The following is a 27,031-nucleotide window of genomic DNA, read 5'->3' as shown; positions in this document are numbered from 1 at the left end:
TGTAAATCAATGATAGCTGATGTTGATGTGTCTAATGCACTCCCTCCCCCCTTCGGGGCTCGTTCATTAGACGCATCAGCGCGCGTGCATTATTTTGTCTAATTTCATTAATTTGTCAAATTTCATGAACTTGTCTTAGTTCATTAACCTATAAGTGTGCAATATTTAACATGTCTTGAGTGACAAAAAGAACAATATTTACCATGATAAAATCATTGACTTGCACATGTATTTAATTTTACAGCAGAATGTAAAATATTTATTTATCTTTTAATTTTGTCGGAAGTGGAAAAGAGAATCATTATAACAAGTATCATGATAAAACAGTAAAAAAAAATGTTGTATTGTTGTGTAAGTGATGCATTCTTTTGATATCACGAAGGAACTCTTGATAATTATATAAACTTGATGCTTTCATTGATTTACATTGTACAACCCTCTTTCCTAGTACGTGTATTAAAGGTGGCACAATTGTGATTTTACACTTTCGTTGTTAAGTATAAAGCATATCTCGAGATTAAATCAAGCAAATTGAACAAACGGCATTTGAGAGCTAAGACAACGCCCTTGACGTTGATGCAAGCATTATGTCACATCTGTATTTTCTAATTGCCAAAGAGGGCGCTTTTCACTAGCATTTTTTAGACAGGCTGTAGACCAGACAAGTTAACGACATCACTCTTAACGGGGTCTAGTTTTTGGCGTAGTGGTAAAAGTCCAACAACTCCCACCGATTACGAGCTGTTCAAACAATATCAATAATACTGTTCCAGACTGCATAGTAAAATATTTATGTTTGGCAATTTAAGAAGAAAATGTTTCCTAATCCGGACAATGGTCGGTGTTTAGTGAATTTCAACCTTTTCCCAAACATAAATGGTGTATCATAGTTATACCATAATACGCTAATGCACTATTCAAGTACATTTAAATTCATTTCAACTGTAGGCATTTTATATGTATCCCACTGTATTTACTGTGTTTCTACCACCCAATCCCGGCTTTCAGTGCATGCCCCCATCCTTTGGGTTCACCATCCAATCAATCCCTATATAATCCCAGCTTACAATCCCCACCAGCGCCAGCATATCTCGTGGAGAGAGGTACTTAAGATGGTACTACACACATGACCAATTTTGTGACCTTTTTTGCATTTTTCTCAAAAACTAATTACACACTGGTAACAAAAGTGATGTATATTAGAGGGGCAAGGAATCCAATTGCTTCAATGATATTTCAGTAATTCAAGACAAGTGGTTCATTATATGTGTTAAGAAAGAAGGTACATTCTAGCGTTACCTCATAAATAACGTACCGCTTGTCTTGAGGCACTGAAATTCCAGTGTAGTAGCTGAATTATTTGCCCCTATAATATGCATAACTATTGAATTTGATATACTGTAGCTATTTTAAATAGCCTTGACTTTTTTCAAAACAGACACTCCCCAGTGATAATCTTCATCCATGGCATGCTGCAAAGAAGCCGGAAAACAAGAAGAAAAACAGATATGGTAATATCACTACATGTAAGTTGCCTTCAGAAATTGAGATTTCCTTACACCAATGAAACTCTTTGGTCTAAATTATTTTGTAACAGACTCTCACTTTTATGGATATCACAAGTCGTAATGAAAATATAATATTACAGCTCAAGAAAATTAATTTCGCCTATACTTTAATTTGTACATAGCCAGTGTTTATCAAATTTGCACGGACGCGCTCAAATTAATTCCGGTATAGGAACGTGTTTTTTTTTTTTTTTTTTTTTTTTTTTTTACTTCCTTAAGGGCTGGGGTATGAACGTTTGGACAGTATTTTTTGTGGGACATTAGAGCACAACAGACATATCGAATTGCATTCTGAATACGAAGAATGTCCTTCTGATATAAAAAAAAATTGAAATTCGCAATGTAATACACATTTTATGGCAAATGATTAAAAATTGATATTTTTGATATTTAACAGTACTCGTAGTAAACTTTATAAATCTGATGATTTATACTTTAAAGTGTATGTAGGTGGGATGAAAAACCGACGATTAATTGAAAATTTAGGTCTTTTGGGGAAAAAATCCATATCTTTAATATGAAAGGTCAAAATTTTCAATTGATCGTCGGCTTTTTCTCCCGGCTACATACACTTTAAGAATATATCATTAGATTTATCAAGTTTACTCCGAGGACTGTTATATATCAAAAATGGGAAAAATTTCAAATTTTAATAATTTTTCATAAAATTTGAAAATAATTTGATATCAGAAAGACATTCTTCGTATTCAGAATGCAATTCGATATATCTGATGTGCTCTCGTGTCCCACAGAAAATACTGTCGAAACGCTCAAAACGTTCATTCCAGATCCCTTAAGTATGTTAGTCTCTTAGTATCGATAAGTTCAGTTTACTTGATTTTCAGATGACAACTCCAGAGTGACTTTAACTCCTTTGGAGGGTGATCCACACTCTGATTTCATCAACGCAAGCTTCATAGATGTAAGTTAAATGAATTCATACATCAGTCACCAAATTAATGTGTTACTCGTATAAGGGTGGTAATACGCATTTGACTAGCGAACGGTACCCTGTCCTCAGAACAGTAAATTTTGATTACAATGACTATATGCAATAGATAAAAGAAGATATTCTTGCAATTGTATGATTACCCAGATTTGGTTGCCATACCATAATACAGTGAGGAAATTAAATGGGGTGTAATTCTTTCAGCATCTATTGTTTTACCGATACGATCGCGCAAAATCTAATAACAAGGTAAAATTGGTGTAGATATTTAAAGGGGAAACACTATTACTCAGATATTTTTATTACATACTTAAGGTGTTTGTTTTTTTAAAGCAAACGATATTTTGGTATTTACATTTCAGAGTGTCTATGAGAGCGATATGTACATTGCAAGTCAAGGTAAACATTTTCATAATCTTAAGTATTATTAAACTAATCGTGGTCTAAACGTTCTAAGTAGTTACCCTCTTGTAACGAACCAAAAATGTTTGATACCAGCTTATCAGAAACTAATGTACTTGACCGCGAAACTGACAAGAGACGAAGCAAAACAAAGTTATCCTTATATAATACATTATACTATGCAATTTACATGGGTGTCAATCGGTGTGTGTGTGGGGGGTATGTGGGAGGGGTTCATGGTGACGTACCCCCCCCTTCGGAAAATTTACTAATGTTTGGTTCTTTTAAGGGCTGGGGTATGAACGTTTGGACAGTATTTATTGTGGGACATTAGAGCACATCAGACATATCGAATTGCATTCTGAATACGAAGAATGTCATTCTGATATCAAATAATTTTGATTTTTTGAAATTCGCAATTTAATACACATTTTATGGCAAATCATTAAAATTAATATTTTGATATTTAACAGTACTTGAAGTAAACTTTACAAATCTGATGATTTATACTTTAAGTGTATGTAGGTGGGGTGAAAAGCCGACGATCAATTGAAAATTTGGACCTTTCGTATTGAAGATATGGATTTTTTCCCCAAAACACCAAAAATAAATAGGTCTTTTGGGGAAAAAAATCCATATCTTCATTATGAAAGGTCAAAATGTTCAAATGACCGTCGGCTTTACCTCCCTGCTACATACACTTTAAGAATATGTCATTACATATATAATTTACTTCGAGGACTGTTATATATCAAAATTTGAAAAATATCAATTTTTTAATTTGTCATAAAATTTGTATTATATTGTGATTTTCAAAAATGAAAAATATTTGATATCAGAAAGACATGCTTCGTATTCAGAATGCAATTCGATAGGTCTGAGGTGCTCTCATGTCCCACAAAAATACTGTCGAAACGCAATAAACGCTCATTTTAGATCCCTTAAGTCACCTTTTGACAATTCAGGCCGAATGCCCCCCCCCCCCTCCACACACACGCATATTACAAGTCGGATTACCACTAATGTGCATGTGTATGTAATATTCTTTAAATGACTCCCATTGAAAATCTAGTGGTAGGGTATTCTAACGGCGAGAACAACCAAACATCATCACCTTCCATGTTCACTTCTTCTGATATAGCAAGTTAACACTGCAACATAATTATCTTTATTTTAAGTAAGCAATGGTGATTTGATTTCTCTTTGGTTTTTCCATATAGTTTTTGATCAATAAGTTTTTAAAAACAATATTCATAAACCAAAGTTTTGTACCTGTACAGGTCCAAATACGGAATCAGTAGAAGATTTTTGGCGTATGATATGGCAGTATAAAATCAAGACAGTGGTAATGCTCACCATGCTCTTCGAAAGTGGAAAGGTAAATCAACTTTTACTGCTGCAACCATAATTCAACAACTTTATTTTTGATTTAGGTTAACGCCTAATCAATATGCTATAAATGAAAAGAGTGATTAGAATTGCTTTCTCTCTAAAACAGTCTACTGTGATCACTGCATTTTTAAATTAAATATGAGTAAAATACAAAAGTGTATGTCACTTTTCTTACACTACATGTATAGTACAGTTTCATTATTTCATTATTCCATTGTTTCTAAATAATGATTTTTTAACTCCTTGGTCATTAGAGTAATCACTCTACTGAAATTCCCCGATAACCCCGCAAGGTCACTAATGGATATATCATTTATAAAATGTTTAAAAACCTAAAAGGTTCAAATCGGTTCTTAAATAAAAATGGATTCTTTTCTCTATTGCACTTTTTTTGACTCACCCTGTATAATGACTTTTTTTCAACATTTCATTTTTTGCTGGAAAGATTCTTTATCTCAAATGTCAGTACATTTCTGCCCTTTACTTATAACTGTACGTGTATAAATTTTTTGGCAAATAGTAGGAAAATAAATCTAAAAAAACAACGCACCCACACGCAAAACACGGAGAAGCAGGAATGTGTTGACCTAATGCAACTGTTCACTTCGCTCCACGTATCCATATCTCATAGGTCAAATGTGAACAGTATTGGCCAGAGGAAAAAGTTGTGTTGGGAGGTTTCAATGTAACACCTAACAAAGAAGAAAAGTTCGCAGACTTTGTGATCAGACGCTTCCAACTTGAGCAGGTAAGTAATTCATTCGTTTCATTCGGCTGCGAAGCAGGCGACTACAAAGTTTCTCAATGTACTACGATTTGAAGCCAAAGTGGTAATGGCATTTTTAAAGTTAAAGTTGTCGAAGTCCCCCAACAGTTTTTGCACATTTTGCAACAGTCTTTGCCTTACATGTCTTCTGTTACCATGTAATGGGGTGTAGAGGGCATATCTGCTATATGTAATACTAATTATTGTTGTTGGGAAAAGTAAAAGAAGTAAACTTATATATTCCACATGCACCCACCATCCAAAAGCTCGCACAAAAACATGACAGAAATCCAGGGAAAATCTAATATCAGGTCGACTTTTGGGCTCCACATGGGTCTAACTTATTGGTCCTTTGACAAAACTTAAACCAATTATTGTAGAATAGTTACCTTGTTTTGGGATGTTTGTGCATTGGGTGACACCACAAAATAAGACAAAGTTAACAGAGCTCAATGGGCTTTATCATTTTTTTTTTCTCTGTTACCCAGGTACAAAACACCTGGGACTATTCTTGGTTTTAAATATTTTGCAAGCAGAACAATTTTAAAACCTTTTACCCTGTGGAACCCATAATTTGACTTTGAATGTTTTGCAAATTACTCTAGAACTGGCAATTTGAGTAGGCCAATTTATACTTTTTCAGAATCCTATATGTTGAGAAGATCACTTTGACATTTTTCCTTGCATTTTAAATAATAGCAACCATTTTGGATTTATGCAAATTAGGCAGTGTTCTGCTGCTTGGATGTAGTGAAACTTTTGACATGTTTGTTGTACGTCTGCTCGTCCGTTCATCCACTTACTCATTCATTCATTCATTCATTCATTCATTTATTCATTCATTCATTCATATGCGTATTTATGTATTCATTCATATTTTTTATTCTTTCATCATTTATTCATTAATTCCTTTGTCCGTTCATTCATTCGTTCGTTCATTCATTCATTCATTCATTCATTCATTCATTCATTCATTCATTCTATCATACATTCATGCATTCACTGTAATCAATTTGAACAAACTGATATACACTTATTTTATGGACTTCTCGTAATCAGTTTTGGGTAGATTCGTTTCACCTTTTTACAACGTGATTTCGTTCTTAACAGATTTCAACTGGAGAAATTCGTGAGTTGCGACAGTTTCATTTCATTGAGTGGCCAGATATGGGTGTGCCGCAGTGCCCTTCCCTTCTCAACTTTATGAATGTAGTCAACAGTTACAAGCCAAGAAACGCGGGTCCCCCGGTCATTCATTGCAGGTACGGTTTTTTTGTTTGTTTTGTTTGTTTTTGTTTGTTTGTTTTTTATTTAATTTTGTAGCCTTATTTTAGCAACTGATACCTGCATTTACTGATCTGAAACATCCAGAAGATAAAGGCTTATTAAGCTTATATTGTGATTTCGGCTCCGTTAAAAAAAATTACCTTCGGGTTATTGGTATTTGCAAGCATAGCTGAGAAAAGAGTCGATTACAGTCGAAAAGTTAGTAATCACAGATGTAATTGAATTGCACTCTGCTAATTACCAATGGTTACCATGAGTTACAATTCTGTCACTCGTTTCCTTTATAGAAAAGTTATGGTGTAAAGAAATCCTTTTAAGTATAAAAAATTGTTCCTTGTATCATTATTGTTTTTACATTGCGAGCTGCAGCACAATAATCGCTTCTATATACAATTCCCAAAAATTACTATCATTCCAAGTAAAACAGTTAATATAATTTAACATATTTTATAGTGCTGGTGTTGGGAGAACAGGAACATACATCACTATAGAAGCAATGAGGCAACAGGCCAAGAGAGACGGCACTATTGATGTCTACGACTTTGTTTCCAAGATGAGACAGAAACGAATGAAAATGGTGCAGACTTCGGTAAGTCATAAAGAGAAAATTGACATGAAGTTCCGCCAAAAGCCATCGCGAGCCTGTCGTATCAGGAACACTGGGATCCTTTTTTGGCTGACAAAATTTGTAAAACGGCTGCGCCCTATTTTATTGCCCGCGCCAAACATCTGACAAATACATGGTGTCCCATAAAAAGGCTACATGAAGAAAAGAGCCGCGTTTTGTGATGGTACAACAAAATAATGTCATATTTTCACACATTATTTATTTATCCTTTCTGTAATTGTCTGCTTAGTTTCAACCCGTATCTTAAAAGCAACCTAAATTATGAGCGCATGATGACTGGTATATCAACAATTAAGATGGCAATGTTACTGTGTTTCGCGACCGCAATATTGCGATCATGAACGAATTAAGTCGAAACCCTTGCCGTTGCACCACAGTACCGTATAAAACCAATATTTTGAGAATGGTTTCACAATCACCCCCCCCCCACACACACACACCCACACCCCACACCACCCCCACCCACACACACCTTATTATCTTACTTTGGCTGAACAACTGGGCAGTCAAAGACATCATTGAAGACACACTTGATATTAATATTGTTGTCATCACATTGAAATATTTAATTAAGTCAATTCTTAATTCTTGTATTATAAACGACTGTAATGAGATATTATTATGATATTATATTATCTTCCAGGCACAGTACCGATTTATATTCGACACCCTTGTCGAATACATCCACTGTGGAGATACTTCTATTACCAGAGTAGATTTCAACGCAGAGTTGAAGAAACTTAGAAGCAAGGATACGAAGTCTGGACAAACTGGTCTCGCGAAACAATTTAGGGTAGGTGAAAGGCAAAATTAAAGAATGCACATAAATCTTGATTAGCTATAGCAAGTATAAGCACATACATCATGTAACATAGAGAATAATAGCTCTTGATATTCGGTATAAAACACAAAATATAATCCTAACTTAAGTGACAATTGAATGGCTCCGAAGATGTTCGTAATTCATGCTTTAAGTACTAATAACAGGGTTTTTTTTTTTCAATGCATCGTTTCCATAGGCTTTAGAAAAGGTGACAGTGTGGCTACCCGAAGAGAAATACACAGGTGGATTCAATCCTAGCAACAGGCTTAAAAATAGATTTGAAGATATCTTACCACGTATGTAACGAGTTGTTAACCTCAATATATGTTCTCTATCAGTATCATTGCACCTTTATCAATGTTGTGTGTTTCAAATTTAAAACAACATAAGAACAATCAATAAATTCATCCAAAACAGTGTAACAATGATTAAGTCACTTATAGCCCGGAAGAACATAAAGTAACTGTTAGCCCTTTGCATTTTAGGTGGCATTTTGCTCTTTTAAAATTAACAACCAGAAGGAAAGGATTCGAACATCTGCACTAATGATTTCTAGTCAAAAGCTTATACAACATCGCTGGGTTGATTCTCTACCGATTGTGATTTTCTCCCTCAAAGTAATCTTATGTCACTTTGCTTGAAGTGTCGTTACTGAAAAATCATTATTCTGTCGTGCCCACTGGTTGTGATCCTCCCTTAATATTATAGCTGTATTTGCATGGTCTTAGTATGTCTTATCGCGTAAGCCTGTGAGGCTGAAAGCAGTATTTGCCTCTTCGTTACTGTCAATTTTGTAATAATTATTGCAGTGGACCGTAGTCGGCCGTACTTGATGACAGAAGTAGATGGAACCAGTACCAACTACATCAATGCTGCTTATATTAACGTAAGTAAAAAACGCCAGGAGTACGAAGATCAATACAAAGTTAATTAAGGAGAAATAATAAAACAATAGTTATTGAGCTATAACTACAGGAAATCATTTTAGAAGGAAATATCAGATTTTGTTGTACAAGTCAGAATTTACTTACGTTTTCTAGACGTTTCGTCTTCCGTGCGGAAGATTTCATCAGTAATGCCTCTGATCCTACTCTCGTCCCCTCATTTTAGAAGTATTAGTCTTATGATATTCTAGGAAATCCACTTGTGTCCCCGTATTCTCTACCGAATAATCAGCACTGTACACATTGGATGCTTTACTCGCGAGGACGGAATACACATCATTCCACTTTGCGATGCTACTTATAATCAGCAGCAGCAGCATCAACAGGAGCATCTTCATCATTATTAGCAGCAGTAGTATCGGCAATAACATAAAACAAAATCGGCAAATGACCAAAAATATTTTTCGTATAAAAACACGCATAATCAACTTGTGAATTTCAATGTCTATATAGGGCTGCCGTGTAAAGGACCAATTTCTTGTGACGCAAACACCACTCCCGGAAACCGTAGCTGATATTTGGCGTATGGTTTATGATCATAAGTCAAACATAATCGTTATGCTGAATTCACTAACCAACAAAGATCCCGTAAGTTTAACATAACAGAATACTGTCAAGTATTCATTTGTTGTTGTTACATTATTGTAAATGTTCATGAAGTTTATGATAGTTTAGAGGTTAAAATCATCCACGCGCTCTGATTTGATGTGTCTAATGCACATTGGATAACATTTTATTAAGTGCATTATTTTGTCTAATTTCTCGAGTAACAAGTAATAACCATTTCGTTTTCATACCTGATACAGACCCACTATACATTGTAATATATGAATACGTATCCTTTACTGTAAGAATAAAGGGCAATAATAGAAAAATGCAGAAATTAAACAGTGGATATCAACTTACATAGGGCACTATGCTGTTGATTACTGTATATACCATCACCAAAAACTCAGAACATCACTGAAAACATCTCATCGTTAAAAACGTTATATTTCAAATACACAATATGGAAGTGTCTTTTTTATGTTATATATTCCATGTTATTCTACTTGTCAATATTGCCCGCTAGTCTACGATCACATATTGGCCAGAAATCGGAAGTACCGCAAACTTTGGACCAATAGCAGTTACAGGCACAGAAGAAGATACAAAGAGTCTACCGGGAATAACAGTGAGAACGTTTCGTATTACGAATCCAAGAGAAAAGGTAATTTTGACGATAGCGGGTTGAAACGAATAAAATGCAAACAAGTAGCAAATTATGTAAAAGGAAATAAAATAACAGAGTGGAAAGAATTGAATGAAAATAAAGAAATAGGAAAATATACTGAATAACTAAAGAGAAGAAAAGCATTTTCATTTTCTTCGCTAAATGGAATGAATCGTTGACATTCAATGTGCTACTTGCGTGATTGATTGATATGCTTGCATCATATGTTTGACTGATTGATTGACTGATTGATTGATTGGTTGATTGATTGATTGATTGATTGATTGATTGATTGATTGATTGATTGTTGTAATGTTGTCTTATTATTTAGGGAAACAGAACCGTCCGTCAATTTGCCTTGGGGAATTGGCCAGCAGGCAAAGACACGCCATCTTCTCCAGACTCAGTACTTCGACTTATCCAGTCTCTCAAAGAGTACTACAAACCAGAAACCCGACAACGTATTACCGTTCACTGCATGTGAGTCAACTTATTCAAAATTAGAAGTAAATTCGTAAAATGAAAATTCCTAAACCAAAGATGTACATTATCTTGGTGTAGATTATTATCCAAAAAAAATATATATTGGTACGGATAAATCACAATATCGGGCATAACCTTGCAAGTTACCGGCTACAGTTGCGTCTGGTACCTTCAGACATCATGAAGTTATTAGTTTAACTTCGATCTTATGATTGAAATTCTGATCACGGGAATCTGCTTTTGTTTCCTCTTATTAGTGATGGCGTAGGAGCATCATGTGCATTTTGCACCATCATGTCCGTTATTGATCAGCTTGAATACAATCAAACAATCGATATCTTCCACGCCGTTAGACGCCTTCGATTGGTTAGACCACAAGCTGTCAGAAACTTGGTAAGATGCTTACTGGTTAAATTTACATTTATTTAATATAATTTAATATATACTTTGTTGCATTTAATCAACACGAGACACAACAATTGTTTTACTTTCCCATTATTTTATTTGTTACAGGAAAACAGCCGTATACTTCTTGGTTTATCCCAAAGGGTTTTTATTATCAACGGTTTTTATTATTATTATTATTATTATTATTATTATTATTATTATTATTATTATTATTATTATTATTATTATTATTATTATTATTATTTACAGGCCCAATACACATTCTGCTACAAGGCCATACAGGCTCACCTGATATCCTCAGCAAGTGTGTACGAAAACCTTCATCAGCAGACACAGAAGGCAGAAGATGATGCCCAAATCTACGCAAATGTTGGCGCGGATAATAACACCAAAGACGAGGGTCAGATCTACGCAAATGTCAACGTATGAGCAATGAGCAGCAATATGACAACAGAGCGCGCGAATATGTCTGGCAAATATAAACCATTCACTTTTTTAGACATACTGAAGGAATTTAGCTATATGCAACATATAGGCTTTTTATTACCCAGAATGAAACACATAATTATGTTGGTGATAGACTCCACAAAATCCTTCGTGTTCTAATGATGATAATGCACGAGGCACACACTTATTATATGCAAAAATCAGTCAGTGCGCGGGAAGGAAATGCGAAAATAAATGATTCAGTTTTAATAACAAAATTAAATTACGGACATTTTCACTTTTAAGTATATATTGAGAGCTTGAGAGCTATGAAAAAATGTTGTATTCTTATCATCAACCATTTTACTACTTGGTAAGAGGGGTTAAGTTTTTAACAAGAAAATTTAATTAAAGATGCACTAATCAGGGCCAGATTTACCTTTTTGGGGGCCCTGGGCCAGGCCAAAATTTTGAGGCCCCCAAATGCACCGTGAGGAAGGCATGTGACCTCAAGTGGGCAAGTTTATCGATTCTGCTATGATATTTTAAGACTATTTTATCCCAAATTGAAGCTGAATTTTGCTATACAACAGGCCAGTGCGCGCGAAGCGCGCAAAATTGTGCAATTCTTGTACCCTATTTTGGCTCAAAACATGGTGTTTTTCGGCTAAAATGGAAGATGCACTCTGCACAAGGCAATTTTGGGGGCCCCCAAAATTTGGGCGCCCTGGGCCCGGGCCCATCTGGCCCTATGGTAAATCCGGCCCTGTGCACTGTTTCACTATCAAGTACCATTGCTAAAGAAAAAGATTTAAAAAAATGAAAATTCTGTATTATTATCATCTTCCGTTTCACATCTGAGACTGACCATTTGAAACTTATATTTAACCGTATGTGATTTTGTATAGACTATTTTTTTTAATTACCCAGAATAAAACCAATACATTGGTGATTGAACCACCTGTAAATTGGCACTGCGTGGCGAGCCAACAATTCTTCATGACCTGGTGAGGTTATGAGGCAAACAATAATACGAAAATCAGTAGGTGCCCGAAAAAAGTCGAGCAAATAAAATAATGATTTTGCATTTTATAACAAAATTAAATAGGGTTTTTTTTTTCACTTTTGCTTAAAAGCTGAAGAAAAAAGGAAAAGAAAATGTTGTATTATGCATACAATATGGGATAAAGATAATGAAGGTATTTTAAACTAACTGTGTCTACTTTTGATTACCCAAAATGGAAAGCATAAGTTGGTGACTAGACTATGCCATAGTCGAATTTTATTAAAAATATGTTATTATTAGTCATGATGAACCCATTTCGTTGAACTCAAAATTATACTGATGTTTATTAAAATTAAAGTATTCAATAGTAAAATGGTCATAAAGAGTTAAAAATATCAGATAATTAGTGACAATAAAAGTAACTGAATGCAACATTATCTTGCATAATTATAATGGCTCACTTTAATACTGAACAATTCTGATTTTGGAATCTACCAGTTTATTGATAGCGCACATGGGAAGCTAACAAACAGAGGGAGTGCGGTGACTGAAAAGATCAGATACAGATGTGAAAATCTATCAGTTGCACACAAATCAATATAAATCAGAGTTTTATGCTTAAATGTTATGGCCAGAGTATGCAAAATGGGAAAGTGGACTACGGAGAAGTCTAGTTGGTGCCCGGCTCAGCTGGAAATGTTCACTTGATGGCAATCCAACAATTCGCCATGACCTAACGAGACATACAAATTACCAATACGTTTAAAAATAAATAAATACATTTGTAATAAGAATATTAAATGGGGGCCATTTTTGCACTTTAAAGTATACATTTGATTAAAGGTTGAAAACAAAGAAGAGAAAATTTTGTATTTGGAAAGAAGAGATTACATTTCAAACTAATATTAAAATTTATCATTCAGTAGACATGAATAACGACATTTCATTTGTTAATAGCCAAATAATATAATTTCGTATTGTTCAGCGTTCATAAATTACCGTATAATATATAGCCGTATTATTCAGCTCTTAATCAGTACCGGCAATTAACGGGCCTGCATACTCGCGTTGTATTGTACACTGTGCTGATCGCGTATGCAGTAAAGACAGCAATTACGCGCTACCTCGCTTCGCGTGCTAAGTGTGCGCCGCGCGTTGGCAATGGCTCGCTGTATTACATGGCCTGGCGGTAGTTGCATGACAGAAAACTGTAAAGCATACATGGAAGAGTTTGGAGTAGGCCTATAACTTGATCATTTTATGATTGTGGTATTATTTATATATTTATATATATATATTTATTTATTTATTTATTTATTTATTTATTTATTTATTTATTTATTTATTTATTTATTTATTTATTTATTTATTTATCTTTTTATTTATTCTAAATTCATGTCCACTGCGGCTTCGTGTGATACGACCTCAAAACCAGTGATATTTTTCGTATTGCATGAACAGACAGGGGATAACTAGTAATAGTATGCATTCTTTGTATAGGCTTTATAATTACCCAGATTGTTACCCTTAGTTGGTAAACAGCTTACCTTTAATGTGTCACTAGATGACGAGCAAACAGTTCTTCGTGACCTAATGCCATGAAAGAGTTGTGAAAACTAAAAAAAATCAGTTTATATAAGAACATTAAATTAAGGACACTATAGTCATTACCCGCAAAGAAGGCGGGTAAATAAATTATTGGGTGTTTCATAAGAAAATTAAAGAGAGAATTTCTCTCACTTTTAATCACCAGAAATACATGATATTTGTTGACAGGAATTGATTGAAGTCTTTTAAAAGAGTGATTTTGGGAAAAAATACTTAAAATTAAAAAAAAGCTAATTTTTAGAAGAAAAAAACAAAACTTTAATCATTTTCATCGTTTGCATCAAAAACGTATGTGGTATTTGCAACGAGTATATCGTGTAAATATAATCATAGTCGGCAGGAGTAGGCTTAAATTACATTTTATGACTGAAATTTATTCAAAGAAACTTATAGTAAGTATAGAAAGTAAAATATAGGTAGACATACAGAAAAAAAGAAGGACGGACATTGGCAAAAATTAATAGAACGACGAATATAATATGATGAAGGATATTGTAAAATAATAACAAAAAGAAAAGAAAAAGAAATCTAAATAAATTCAGGGCTCGAACCCGTGTCCACTGCGCCTGTGGCAGATGCCGTATCCATTGCTCCACAGAGCTGTGTAACTTCAACAGGCTTAAACTGTAATATAATGCTATTCAAGATGCATGTATATAAATATACGCTCTACACACGATGTACAGTCCAAAAAATACATTTTACGGCATTTGTTTCATTAACTGAATATTTATCATATAGCAGGTGTGGCTGACATTGTGCTCCACATTTAGTTCAGTTTTTGTCCGGGATAAATGACTACGGGACAAAATCGGACGGTATACACGTCTTTAAAGAGTAAAGAATTTTAATATAATATTACTTTCTTTTTCTTTTTACAAACGTGTATATCGTTCGTTTTGTCCCAAAATCATTTTACCCCGGCCCAAAACTGAAATATATGTGGAGCACAAATGTCAGCCAACACCTGCTATATGATAAATATTCAGTTAATGAAACAAATGCCGTAAAAGTGTGATTTGTTTGACTGTTTATCGTCCGTAGAGCGTATATTTATATACATGCATCTTGAATAGCATTATATTACAGTTTAAGCCTGTTAAAGTAATACAGCTCTGTGGTGCAATGGATACGGCATCTGCCACAGGCACAGTGGACACGGGTTCGAGCCCCTGAATTTATTTATATATCTTTTTCTTTTCTTTTTTGTTAATATTTTACAATATCCTTCATCATATCATATTCGTGTTCTATTAATTTTGCCAATGTCCGTCCTTCTTTTTTTCTGTATTTTGTTGCTTCATTTGTGGTAGACTGCGGTAAATTGGGAAAACAAGTGTGCATGGGTTCGATTCCTTTATTTGTTTTTTGATCACGAGATGTTGTGATAACTTTTATTTTCTTTTATAGCTGTCATGTAACATTTTAATGGGTGGAAACAATAATTTTCCATTTTAAAACCCAAGTTTTTGACAGTTAAAGTGACGAATAGTGAACTTAGACAGGGCCAAAATATCGTTTTAAGACATTTTAAGTGACCAGTCCCTAAATTTCAAATGTAGCCATCCAAAAAAATTTTGGTAAAGCCACATGATAAGATCTCTAACTGCTCCAAATTTGGTGTCAATATCATATTTACTTTTTGAGTTATAAGCAAAAAACTGAAATTAGATGATTTTTTTCAACTTTTCAAATACATGTCTCTAAGGTACAAAAATCTAATTTTAAAATGTGTGTTTTGGCCCATATCTCCTCAACCATAGCTTGGATTTTCATCAAATTTTACATGAAAACGGAGAAACTATTTATCTTTTCACTTATATAAAAATTATTGCATTTTCCTCATGTGATTTAGGGATACGGTCACGTTTTATACGCAATATCATGTATTTTACAGTGCGTTCTGAACATTATTAGCCTATGCCAACTACGTATTTTGCGTAAAATGACGTTTTATTTTGAAAGAGTAGTGATTTAATCACCAGAAATACATGATATTTGTTGACAGGAATTGATTGAAGTCTTTTAAAAGAGTGATTTTGGGAAAAAAATACTTAAAATTAAAAAAAAGCTAAAAAAAAAAGAAAAAAAAACAAAACTTTAATCATTTTCATCGTTTGCATCAAAAACGTATGTGGTATTTGCAACGAGTATATCGTGTAAATATAATCATAGTCGGCAGGAGTAGGCTTAAATTACATTTTATGACTGAAATTTATTCAAAGAAACTTATAGTAAGTATAGAAAGTAAAATATAGGTAGACATACAGAAAAAAAAGGACGGACATTGGCAAAATTAATAGAACGACGAATATAATATGATGAAGGATATTGTAAAATAATAACAAAAAAGAAAAGAAAAAGAAATCTAAATAAATTCAGGGGCTCGAACCCGTGTCCACTGCGCCTGTGGCAGATGCCGTATCCATTGCTCCACAGAGCTGTGTAACTTCAACAGGCTTAAACTATAATATAATGCTATTCACCATGCATGTATATAAATATACGCTCTACACACGATATACAGTCAAAAAATACATTTTACGGCATTTGTTTCATTAACTGAATATTTATCATATAGCAGGTGTTGGCTGACATTGTGCTCACATTTAGTTCAGTTTTTGTCCGGGATAATGACTACGGACAAAATCGGACGGTATACACGTCTTTAAAGAGTAAAGAATTTTAATATAATATTACTTTCTTTTTCTTTTTACAAACGTGTATATCGTTCGTTTTTGTCCCAAAATCATTTTACCCCGGCCCAAAACTGAAATATATGTGGAGCACAAATGTCAGCCAACACCTGCTATATGATAAATATTCAGTTAATGAAACAAATGCCGTAAAAGTGTGATTTGTTTGACTGTTATCGTCCGTAGAGCGTATATTTATATACATGCATCTTGAATAGCATTATATTACAGTTTAAGCCTGTTAAAGTAATACAGCTCTGTGGTGCAATGGATACGGCATCTGCCACAGGCACAGTGGACACGGGTTCGAGCCCCTGGATTTATTTATATATCTTTTTCTTTTCTTTTTTTTTTTTATTTTACAATATCCTTCATCATATCATATTCGTCGTTCTATTAATTTTTGCCAATGTCCGTCCTTCTTTTTTTCTGTATTTTGTTGCTTCATTTGTGGTAGACTGCGGTAAATTGGGAAAACAAGTGTGCATGGGTTCGATTCCTTTATTTGTTTTTTGATCACGAGATGTTGTGATAACTTTTATTTTCTTCTATAGCTGTAATGTAACATTTTAATGGGTGGAAACAATAATTTTCCATTTTAAAACCCAAGTTTTTGACAGTTAAAGTGACGAATAGTGAACTTAGACAGGGCCAAAATATCGTTTTAAGACATGTTAAGTGACCAGTCCCTAAATTTCAAATGTAGCCATCCAAAAAATTTTGGTAAAGCCACATGATAAGATCTCTAACTGCTCCAAATTTGGTGTCAATATCATATTTACTTTTTGAGTTATAAGCAAAAAACTGAAATTAGATGATTTTTTTTTTTTTTTTCAAATACAACCATGGCCAAAATGTGTTGGGATACTTATGGAAAACGTACACTATAGTATGACCTTATTTCCGTTATTATTAACGTGATAAAGTGGAGGTTTCTTTGGTGTCAAGCCTAAACACTTTCCTAACACTCAACCCTCCCCTTCCCCACCAATCAATGTTGGGTGCCACAAGGCTCGTGTGACCAAAAAAGTCGAATTCAACATTGATCGGGGGAGTGGGGGGCTTATTTACATTACCCTATCAAACCGTCCCAACACTTATGGCCAGCATTGTAGCTGTAATTTTAGGTCATGTTAGAGAAATATATTTGCTAGAAGTTTGGAGAATACTTTAAATATTGGCCGGTTATTTTTCACACAGTGATGTTAACTAGGCAAATGCAATAAACTTCTAACATACACTATTTGTAAAGGTCGCGCGTCAATGGTGAGAGCACTGTGTATTGTGTATAGGAAAACGGACAGTAACTGCAGTATGGTGTAATACAAGAGGAGTAAGTAATTATAACACAAATATTATGTGTATCGATTAAAGAAAGCTGGCTTATGTAGCCTATACACGATCAATTTGATTGATCAATATAAAAGACCCTAGATACAAGAGTGGATGCAAAATCTGCCATTGTGTACTGTACACACGAACATTATCTTCATCTTCATTAGATACAGTGCATCCCTCAGAATTGAGTATTGCTGCACCAATTAATCACCGTCAATAAAATCAAACTAGATTAGATCTCCACAATAATATTGAAGAGAAATATTATTTTGTATCAAATCTAGGGTCTCCAATATTGATCAATCAAATTGATTGTGTATGGGCCGCATTAGGCTGATTATGTGAGTTCTAACAACGTGTTGTAAACAATGTATAATGTTGTGAGCTTTAATATGTTATTATCATATAGGCCTAGCCATCATTTACAAAAGAGGAAGTTCATTTGACAAAATAGTTTTAGGATAGGACGTAGACCTTGGTTCAATAAAAAGTTAAATCACACTTAGTCAATAAAAAACACAATTATGGTCACAATTACTGCTCAATAGAAACCTGTTATTAGTTTTGATTGTAAGAAAAACACATTATATGTCACATTAAACTAATTAATGTAACAACGGTACACTTGATCCTTGTCAAATAGACATTGACAAATGTGCTGAATTGTATTGTTTTGTATGACGAATTAGAACGAGAAATCTTTATACATCAGCAATCGTCTAATTGTGTTTCTTTTTATAATGCTTTTAATGAAAACATTGTTAAATTAGTTCAATTTGTTTTAAACGTTAATTGTCTTACTTGATACCCTGGATGAGTTATGCATGTTATATATTGGGCTTGTCAGTTGTTCAGTACAATGCAACGAATAAAAATGGATTCACTTTATATTTGTTTCAGCTTTGATTCTTAATCATGTCTATAGTATACTACAAATTATTAAAGTCAGACGATCAGGAACTCATTGAATTTCAAGAGTGAGAAAGACATACATTATATGAATGGGGATTGGGAGAGAGGGGGAGGGAAAGAGAGGGAGAGAGAAAGATGAGAGGGAGGTGGAGAGAGGAGATATGAGAGAGAGAGGAGGGGTGAGAGAGAATACCATCTAACGGTATTCGATTGATTGACTGATTGATTGATGGATTGATTTTTCGAAAAATAATTCACCAAATAAGCGGTTAGAATATACAATAATAAAAGAACATATAATGTCCATTTTCTTAATGTTTTTTATGTTGAATTTTTCTCCGACTTTTGTCTGATTTTACCAGATCTTGTCACAATTAAAATATACTGATGTACGGTTATTTCTTCATAACATATTTTTAAAATCACGATGAAACGCCTAACAAGATAATAGTTGATCATTTACAAAGTTAGATAACTTTTTATAGCACATTAAATTTGGTTTTGGTTGGTAATTTGCTTATTTTCTGGCGGGAGAGAATTTCGATCCTGCTATATATCATTATTTATAAGTAAAATATATCCGGTTAAGGTTGATATTGTAACAATTGTTGTTACACTAAGTCAATATATAACAACAATGGGATCGTAGATCTTTATATCTAGTTTTTGAAAATAGTTAAGAAGAAATGCTCAAGAGGGTTTTGTGTGTGGGGGTGTGTGTGTGTGTGTGTAAGAGGAAGTTCATTTGATGAAATAGTTTTATAAAGTTGTGGTTTTCAATTCCGCAAATCATATCACACTTTAAACACATTGGCGATTACGGCACTGTTCAAACATTAGAGAGCTTGCGAAATGAAGTTACTTTAACTTTAACTTTAACGTCTAGAGGATTATAGAGGATTATGTATTCAAAACTACTCTGCCATTAAAAGCTGTTAAAGCCGCTTGAAGTTAAAGTTAACGCCAGAATCTATAGTGTGCCGTAAATTATGATGAAAATACGTCATAATTAAAACAATGGTTTGCATATTTCCTCATAGACTACATAATTACCACTTATGTATTGTCTAGTTAATAGACCAATTATTGGAAATCTAATTTGGTTTGGGTAAAAAACATGCCACATGATGCTAAAATTACTGATTGAATTAGATCAAAATAAATTTTGTTCCAAACGTCACACTTGATATATACATTTGTGTGTGCTCATGACGTACACCAAATCAGCTTGCGGAACCAAGTTTTTGGCTTGATTTCAACGCCAAGGGGATTAAGTTCCAGTAAAATGGACTGATTTTACGCGACCCAGCAGTGTAGTGAACTTCTGCGAATTGCAGCTACTGTGAACATTTTTTTACAACGTTGCGTGTCTTAAAATTACACCTCTATATAACCAAATATGTTTGTACTGTTCAGGTATTTTATTTAATTATTATTTTATTCATTTAGGCCTACATTATGTACCCCAATTCAGCAGAAAGCTGGTCTAACATGTGCCACGCTATTATACGCATATTATAGGCCTATGCGTATTGTATGTCAACCAAATTATTCATTATCAAAAGAGGAGGCCTATTTGTTACAAAAAATAAGAATGTCAGAAAAGGAGCATCCAGAAATATGTTGGTTGAAATTCAAAATTCTGGGAGTTTTTAAAGAACAAAATGAGGATCATTCGGAGAGATATATTTAATTCGATCAGAATGCAAAGAGGAGTCCTTGCCCTCCTAAAAGAAAACTCCTGGCAACGCCACTGGGGAGTGGGAAAGTGAGGATAGATGAATAGATGGAGGGAGGGATGATATGGAGAGGTGGTGATGGTGGTGGGGGGGGGCTAGGGAGAGCAAACAGATAAAATGGGCTTGTGTCCTGATGGAAATATAAAATTGACAAAGCTGACGTTTACTGGAATAATAATTGAGCTTTTATTATAATAATCCGGGACAATAATAGGCATATCACAAGAATATTTAATTGAAACATGTTTAGAAGTATAATATTAGCGTATAGCTCATAACGTAGGCCTAATTCCCATTGCATTGGTCATCGCCAAGAGATGTAATCCATGTTTATTCAAACTAAGCGCCTATTGTAATAAGCAACGCACTGAAGAGTCTATTGTTCTATTGTGTCCGATTTGAGCGCTGACATATTGGAAAATGTTGCCAATCAATATTAATGAAGTCGTGCGATCGACACCTACAACTGTTCAATTGGGCGACTTTATTGTTAGGTGCTTTTATTCATACATTGGGCGTATCGAGCTGTATCGGTTGGTCCGCAATTATATTTAATATAGTATTATAGGCCTACAAGTATGATTTGCTTTGCTTTATTGATTGATTCAGAAATAGTATGGCTATATGCTTCTCGAGTTATCAGCAAATATATCACATTTGAGGTCCAGGGTAGACTCCTATATACGCGATGCTCATGTAAAATACTATGGTAGGCCTATACATAATAAAACACGATGTGGACCGCGGCTAATGTCCTTAAAAATACTACAGTAGGAGTGATATCATAATTACTTCACATCCTTATGTAGACCTATTGGCAAACAATGTAGACAACTTACTTGTGTAGATTCTTATATCCGCCACACAGAGCGCACACTTTGCCTATGCTGCTGAACTGTCCGTAGCGAAATGGTAGAGCAAAGCGTGTTCACTGAGTATAATCAAATGGGCGCCCAAACCAATTTGGGCGCTGCAATAGGTTTGTATTGTAGGTGAACCTCTGTTTTGTGTGCATGCGACAACTCACGCACACCCTTGGGATGGACTAGTACAAAAGGTACCTCTCGTTCGTATAGGCGCTTTTACGTGACTTTCGTTTCATCACTTATTGACAGTAGCCTGCCTATTATAGCGTTAATACGCTGGTCAGGTCAGTTACCGATTTAATGGCGGAAGCCCTTTGTCTCGAACAAAAGGTACTTCTCGATGAATAGCGTGTCGGGAACTCCAATTGGCACAAAGGAACAATAAGCGTTACATAATCTATTTCCTCTCCTTCCTATATAAACTCCTTGGTTATAAGTGTTACCAACAAACCACTTCAGCAAACAAAAGGGAGAAATTTGATGCAGTCGCTTTTACATACCCTTCTTTTGATCACCCATTGATACACTTCCCCTAGTTTAAACAACAAGACGCTGTTGGTACAGAAACCAATCTGACGTTCGCGTTGAAGTGAAGTTGAGCAAGAAATCGAATCGATATTTTTGAAGTTGCCGTTAAAGTTCCAGTAACTTCATTCCGCAAGCTCTCTATTAACTGTCACTTCGAACTAAATTATTTCAAGTTTTGATAACAACAGTGCAGTTTAAACTTACTATCCAGCATAACTAAATGCTAGATATTAAATGTGATGAATTTTATTATTGGTATGACGAATTAGAACATGAAAGGCTTCAAATTCAATCCATACACGAGTAATCTTTGCCTTTATGTCTCGTGCAATTTGTATTGCGCACTTGGCTCAATTATGTGCTTTAAATTATATATTGCAAGCCATTATAGATCACTAAAAAGTAATGTACATAAAAGAATCCAAAACATTTGCACTTTTGTATATATAAATTGTGTAGATTTTAATGTTTATGGTCCTGTTTATTAACAACAACAACAACAACAACAACAACCAAATACCAAACTTGAATAGTGATTAATGGAACACCACTTCAAAGCGCCGCTGTTGACCATCATAATGAGTACTCATCTTACATTAACCACTGTAACATTGTGTTTTCTTGGGGGCTAGACTAAAACCGTGTGATTGTAAGCCATGATGCAGTCATGTCTACAGTAGAATTCATCTCGACCTTTGCAGGACTTAACCCCATTAAAAGCTATTAAAAGCTATTAAACCAAGATAACACTCATTGAAACAGCTCAACTGATTAAATCGGATCTTCTCTGGCTGTGCACATGTGACTGTTTTCATGTGCGATATCGCAATAAAGTTTGTATTATAGCTTCAGTTGGGTAACCGATTATAAAGGAATCGAAAGGAAACAATGGTATGTGTACTTTTGTTCACGAAATGAGACAATGGCGTGCTTTTTGTAAACCAGCATTCTTGAAAATGAGCAACATAATGATTGTTGACTTAACACGGTTTGGAAATAATTTCTTCATATTTTTGGTGTTATCTGTCGTTTACATATCCTTCCTAAAACACAAAAGTACGACCCTCTCCAAACACCTAAATTAGCTAAAAATTTAGGACATGTTACAAAACTATATTGTCTAGAATTTTAGAAGAGTACTTTTAATATTGGCCGGTTATTTTTCACACAGTAACTTTAACCAGGCAATGTACTATTACCTATAACATTAACTAAAACACCAAAGTACGAATGTTTCCAAACATCTAAATTAGCTAAAAATTTAGGACATGTTAAAAACTATATTTTCTAGAACTTTAGAAGAGTACTTTTAATATTGGCCGGTTATTTTTCACACAGCGACGTTAACTAGTCATATCCCCATACTTTATCGTAGGGCTATTTGTAGAGGTCACGCGTCAATGGGAAAGAGCACTGTGTATTGTGTATAGGAAAACGGACAGTAACTGCAGTATGCTTTATAGTTACTTTGCTCCAGCAAATTGGATATCAGCAGCAAAACGTGTGTAGCCCATAAAACTGCACACACTATTTGTAAACGAGACTATCACTGGTTTTTTTTTTTTTTCAGATCAACTAAAGAAACATCTCGGGCCTAACCTATTACTTGGGTTGTGTGAACAACTGAAAGCTTTCTTCAGATGTGAAATTTTCACTTTTGATGGTTTAGAGTGCTCGAATGAGACAGTCAATCGGCCACCTAGTTTTAACTGGATTTCTTTTTTATTGAGCCCTCGAATTACTGGGCCATATTTTGTAACATGGACTACGAATAGTGTTGCCCCCCTAATTTTCAATTTTATACACCCTACCGTTATATTTGGTACCAATGTATAGCTATACGCGTCTTCAATCTAGTGATACGAAAATATGTACATACATTCTCCACATACGCTATGACGTACGTCATAATGTGAACACCACCATGCAAATTTATGAAATTCTGGCTATGTACAAACATATTGGCAAAATTGATATTCGGCTACAAATTCTACGAACACGGGATTTTCACCGAATGTATATTTCACCGAATGAATATTTCACCGAATGAATAGTTCACCTAACTAACAAGTAAAATGTCATTAGCTCTGGGAATGTTTTTACAAGAACGAAATGAAAACCATGGAGATTTCACTGTAGAAACCAACTGTTGGGTCTCACCTGACACCCCCCCCACACACACACACACACCCCCACACCTTATTACGGTAGGGGAAATACTTGTCAAAATAATTGGAAAATATGTTTAAAAAAAGCGTTTAGAATCATATCGAATATAGTCACTATAAAGTTACCAAATGCAATAGTTATTATTTTGTTGAGCAGATAAATCAACACAGGTATCACATCAGAAACACTGAAGATTACAAGAGTTTACAAAGCAAAAAGAACTGCCAGGCCAAGAAAATGGCATTCGATTGACAAATACGCCAAAACGGCTAAAATATTTAGGTCCTAAATTAAACGAATATAATGGAAATGTACACTTAGTACTTCTTAGTTTTGTTTTGTTTTCCGTTTTCAAAAAATCGCTTAAATTAAATGATACTGGGTCCCAGTAACAACACAAAACATGAAGGCCGCAGACCCGGCTGGAAGCCGAAAACTCCTGTAGTTGAGTTCTTTACTAATGGAGCGGAGCTCCAATATAGAAGAGCCCCGCGTGACAAGCAAGCCATGGTGAACGCCTATCTCAAGTTCAGGTTCAAATTTATTCATCAATCAATATCATACATATCATATATAATAATAATAACATTGAATGCAATAAACATAGTTTAATAAATATATTAACAATTAATAATAAAAATAAATTGCAATAATATTAACAAAATCATATAATAATAATTTGTAATAGATAATACAACTTGAATACATAATCTATGTAATATATAATATTACAGTTCATGATGTCAATATACATGATATAATATTTTTATATGTGGATATAGGTATACAATTTACAAATCAGATAATTTATCTTATACAATAATAGAGGTTATCCGTGTTCTATAAGCTGCATATCCTATCAACGACTGCTATACCTTGTTTAGGACCTTCAAAAGAAGTACCTGCATGTGCAACCATGACTGTTTCAAAATAACCCGCCAAAGTCATGCAGGTAACTCCGAGGTCATGCGTTGAATTGTTTTGAATGAGGAATACTACGGGAACCAGCGCCTTTTGTTAAAAGTCACACATGAGTGAAGTGGATAACCTCTATTAATATGACGAATACAATTATTGACTGACGGGGACCCTGCTAAACGCATAGCGTGGAGCTGCAGTGACCTTAATATTTAATCAAATATAATTTATCATGCAAATAAACTGGTGTAGGTATAGGGGACAAAACAATACAATACAAGTTATCCGACTAGATTATAGAAAGCAAAGAAGAGAAGAAACAAGAAAGAAGAAGGAATGAGGATAATTGAGCGTGACAATAATAGGGCCAGAATAGGGACAGCTGGATGATTAGGAGAATACGTTACGGGGTAGTAATATAGCTCAGGGACCGTGTATGAAGGGACTGAAAACGGGATTATTAATAGCTATTGTCAAGCTATTGTTATCAGATTATCTTTCACGACCTTCGATTGTATGCGAGTTGCGCCGAGGGCGCGATGTTTGAATTTTATTATTTACTCATGTTGCTCTACAAAATATCAAAAACACATGAAAGTATTCCAATATCTTTTTAAGTTATGACAAATTGTGTAAAATGTCTATCCTTTGTCGAAAATAATTTCTGTGTAGCATCGAAAATCATTTACATAGGATTTTGGAGACAAAATGTGATAATTTTGTGGAGATACAGAATGCTAGAACAAACAAAATTATATTTTTTATTTCGATACTGAAATAATTCTTAAGATGATGTTCTTTGAAGATTTATGTTCTTTGAAGATTTATGTTGGCATTTCTAGAGTCTGTCATTATACTAGCAAACATGTAGGCTCATTTCGCAATGTACAAGACAAGCCAAGCGCAGTGTTGTAACCAACGCTCTGCAGGGTCTATTGTTCTATTGTTTCCGATCAGAGCGCTGACATATTGGAAAATGTTGCCAATCAATATTCATGAGAGTGTACATTCAACGTCCAGTTTGCGAAATTGGGTGAGTTGTGTTTGGTAGGTGTGAAATACATCTGACTGGGCGTTTTAATTAGTAAACGAATAAAGGCATTGACATCGTCGAATGGCTGCCCAGTGCTGTTATGTGTTTAGTTATTATATAGGCCTAATAATTATTATTAAATGTATTCATCATTCCTTTCTTTTCCCTTCTCTGTACGTATTCTTTCCTAGGCCTACATTTTATCACTCCCTCGCTCTCATTGTCCCCTCTCACCCTCCCTCTCTCATTCCCATCATTTTCCTTATATTTCTATTTATCTACTTGTCTTTGTTATCTCTTCCTCCAGCCCTCTCTCATTCTCCATATCCCCTCCTCCCCTCTTCCTCCTCCCCTCCCAAGACTTCTCACAGAGGTGAATCTGCCCCTCCCCAACCCCCTCCCCTCTTTGGGTACGCCACTATTTCTATACCAATCTCCTTCTTAAGATAAAATTAAATGGAAATTTCTTTAAAACTACCTTTATAGGCCTATACTTATACTTACATGTATACGTATAGCGATTACCATTATAGTGTAATATAGATATATGGACTGGAAATGGCAGCCTTCATACATTCTAATGTGTAATCGATCACCAAGAGCATTCAATTTATTTAAATGAAACACCTATCGTCAGGTGGGTGGTAAAGATGATTGCATCGACAGCTAAAGCCTCCTTATAGTCTTCAGACCCACACAAGCACACATTTGGGATACAATTTGAGTACAATGGTACCACTTTACACATGACTGCCCTTACACATGACTGTAGTGTGGTCACTTATTGATACTCGCCTGTTGTGTAGAGCGTTAATATGATGCCGGATCAGTGACCAATTTAATGGCGGAACCCCTTTATTCGAAACAATGGTACCACTTTTATGAATAGCCTGTCGCAACTTCTAATCGGCATCAAACGAACAAAAGAT

At 34.6% G+C, this 27,031-nt stretch overlaps 1 protein-coding gene across 1 annotated transcript in view; it reads left to right on the top strand.

Moving 5' to 3' along the window:
* LOC140161870 (receptor-type tyrosine-protein phosphatase mu-like) overlaps nt 1–12,100 on the top strand; it is a 24,388-nt gene extending 12,288 nt beyond the window's left edge. The window contains exons 13-27 of the mRNA XM_072185166.1: nt 1,439–1,526; nt 2,414–2,490; nt 2,880–2,916; nt 4,200–4,297; nt 4,943–5,059; nt 6,188–6,339; nt 6,818–6,953; nt 7,636–7,785; nt 8,012–8,111; nt 8,625–8,701; nt 9,213–9,347; nt 9,832–9,969; nt 10,304–10,452; nt 10,713–10,848; nt 11,113–12,100. Of these exons, the coding sequence (XP_072041267.1) occupies nt 1,439–1,526; nt 2,414–2,490; nt 2,880–2,916; nt 4,200–4,297; nt 4,943–5,059; nt 6,188–6,339; nt 6,818–6,953; nt 7,636–7,785; nt 8,012–8,111; nt 8,625–8,701; nt 9,213–9,347; nt 9,832–9,969; nt 10,304–10,452; nt 10,713–10,848; nt 11,113–11,292 (1,770 nt within the window). The 3' untranslated portion in view covers nt 11,293–12,100. The remainder of the gene's footprint in view (nt 1–1,438; nt 1,527–2,413; nt 2,491–2,879; nt 2,917–4,199; nt 4,298–4,942; nt 5,060–6,187; nt 6,340–6,817; nt 6,954–7,635; nt 7,786–8,011; nt 8,112–8,624; nt 8,702–9,212; nt 9,348–9,831; nt 9,970–10,303; nt 10,453–10,712; nt 10,849–11,112) is intronic.
* Nucleotides 12,101–27,031: the final 14,931 nt, after the last annotated feature.

The sequence above is a fragment of the Amphiura filiformis genome, chromosome 10 (genome assembly GCF_039555335.1).
Source record: "Amphiura filiformis chromosome 10, Afil_fr2py, whole genome shotgun sequence".
In the NCBI taxonomy this organism is placed as follows: domain Eukaryota; kingdom Metazoa; phylum Echinodermata; class Ophiuroidea; order Amphilepidida; family Amphiuridae; genus Amphiura; species Amphiura filiformis.
The sequence above is the reverse complement of the archived record's forward strand: the minus strand, read 5'-3'. Positions and strand labels throughout refer to the sequence as shown.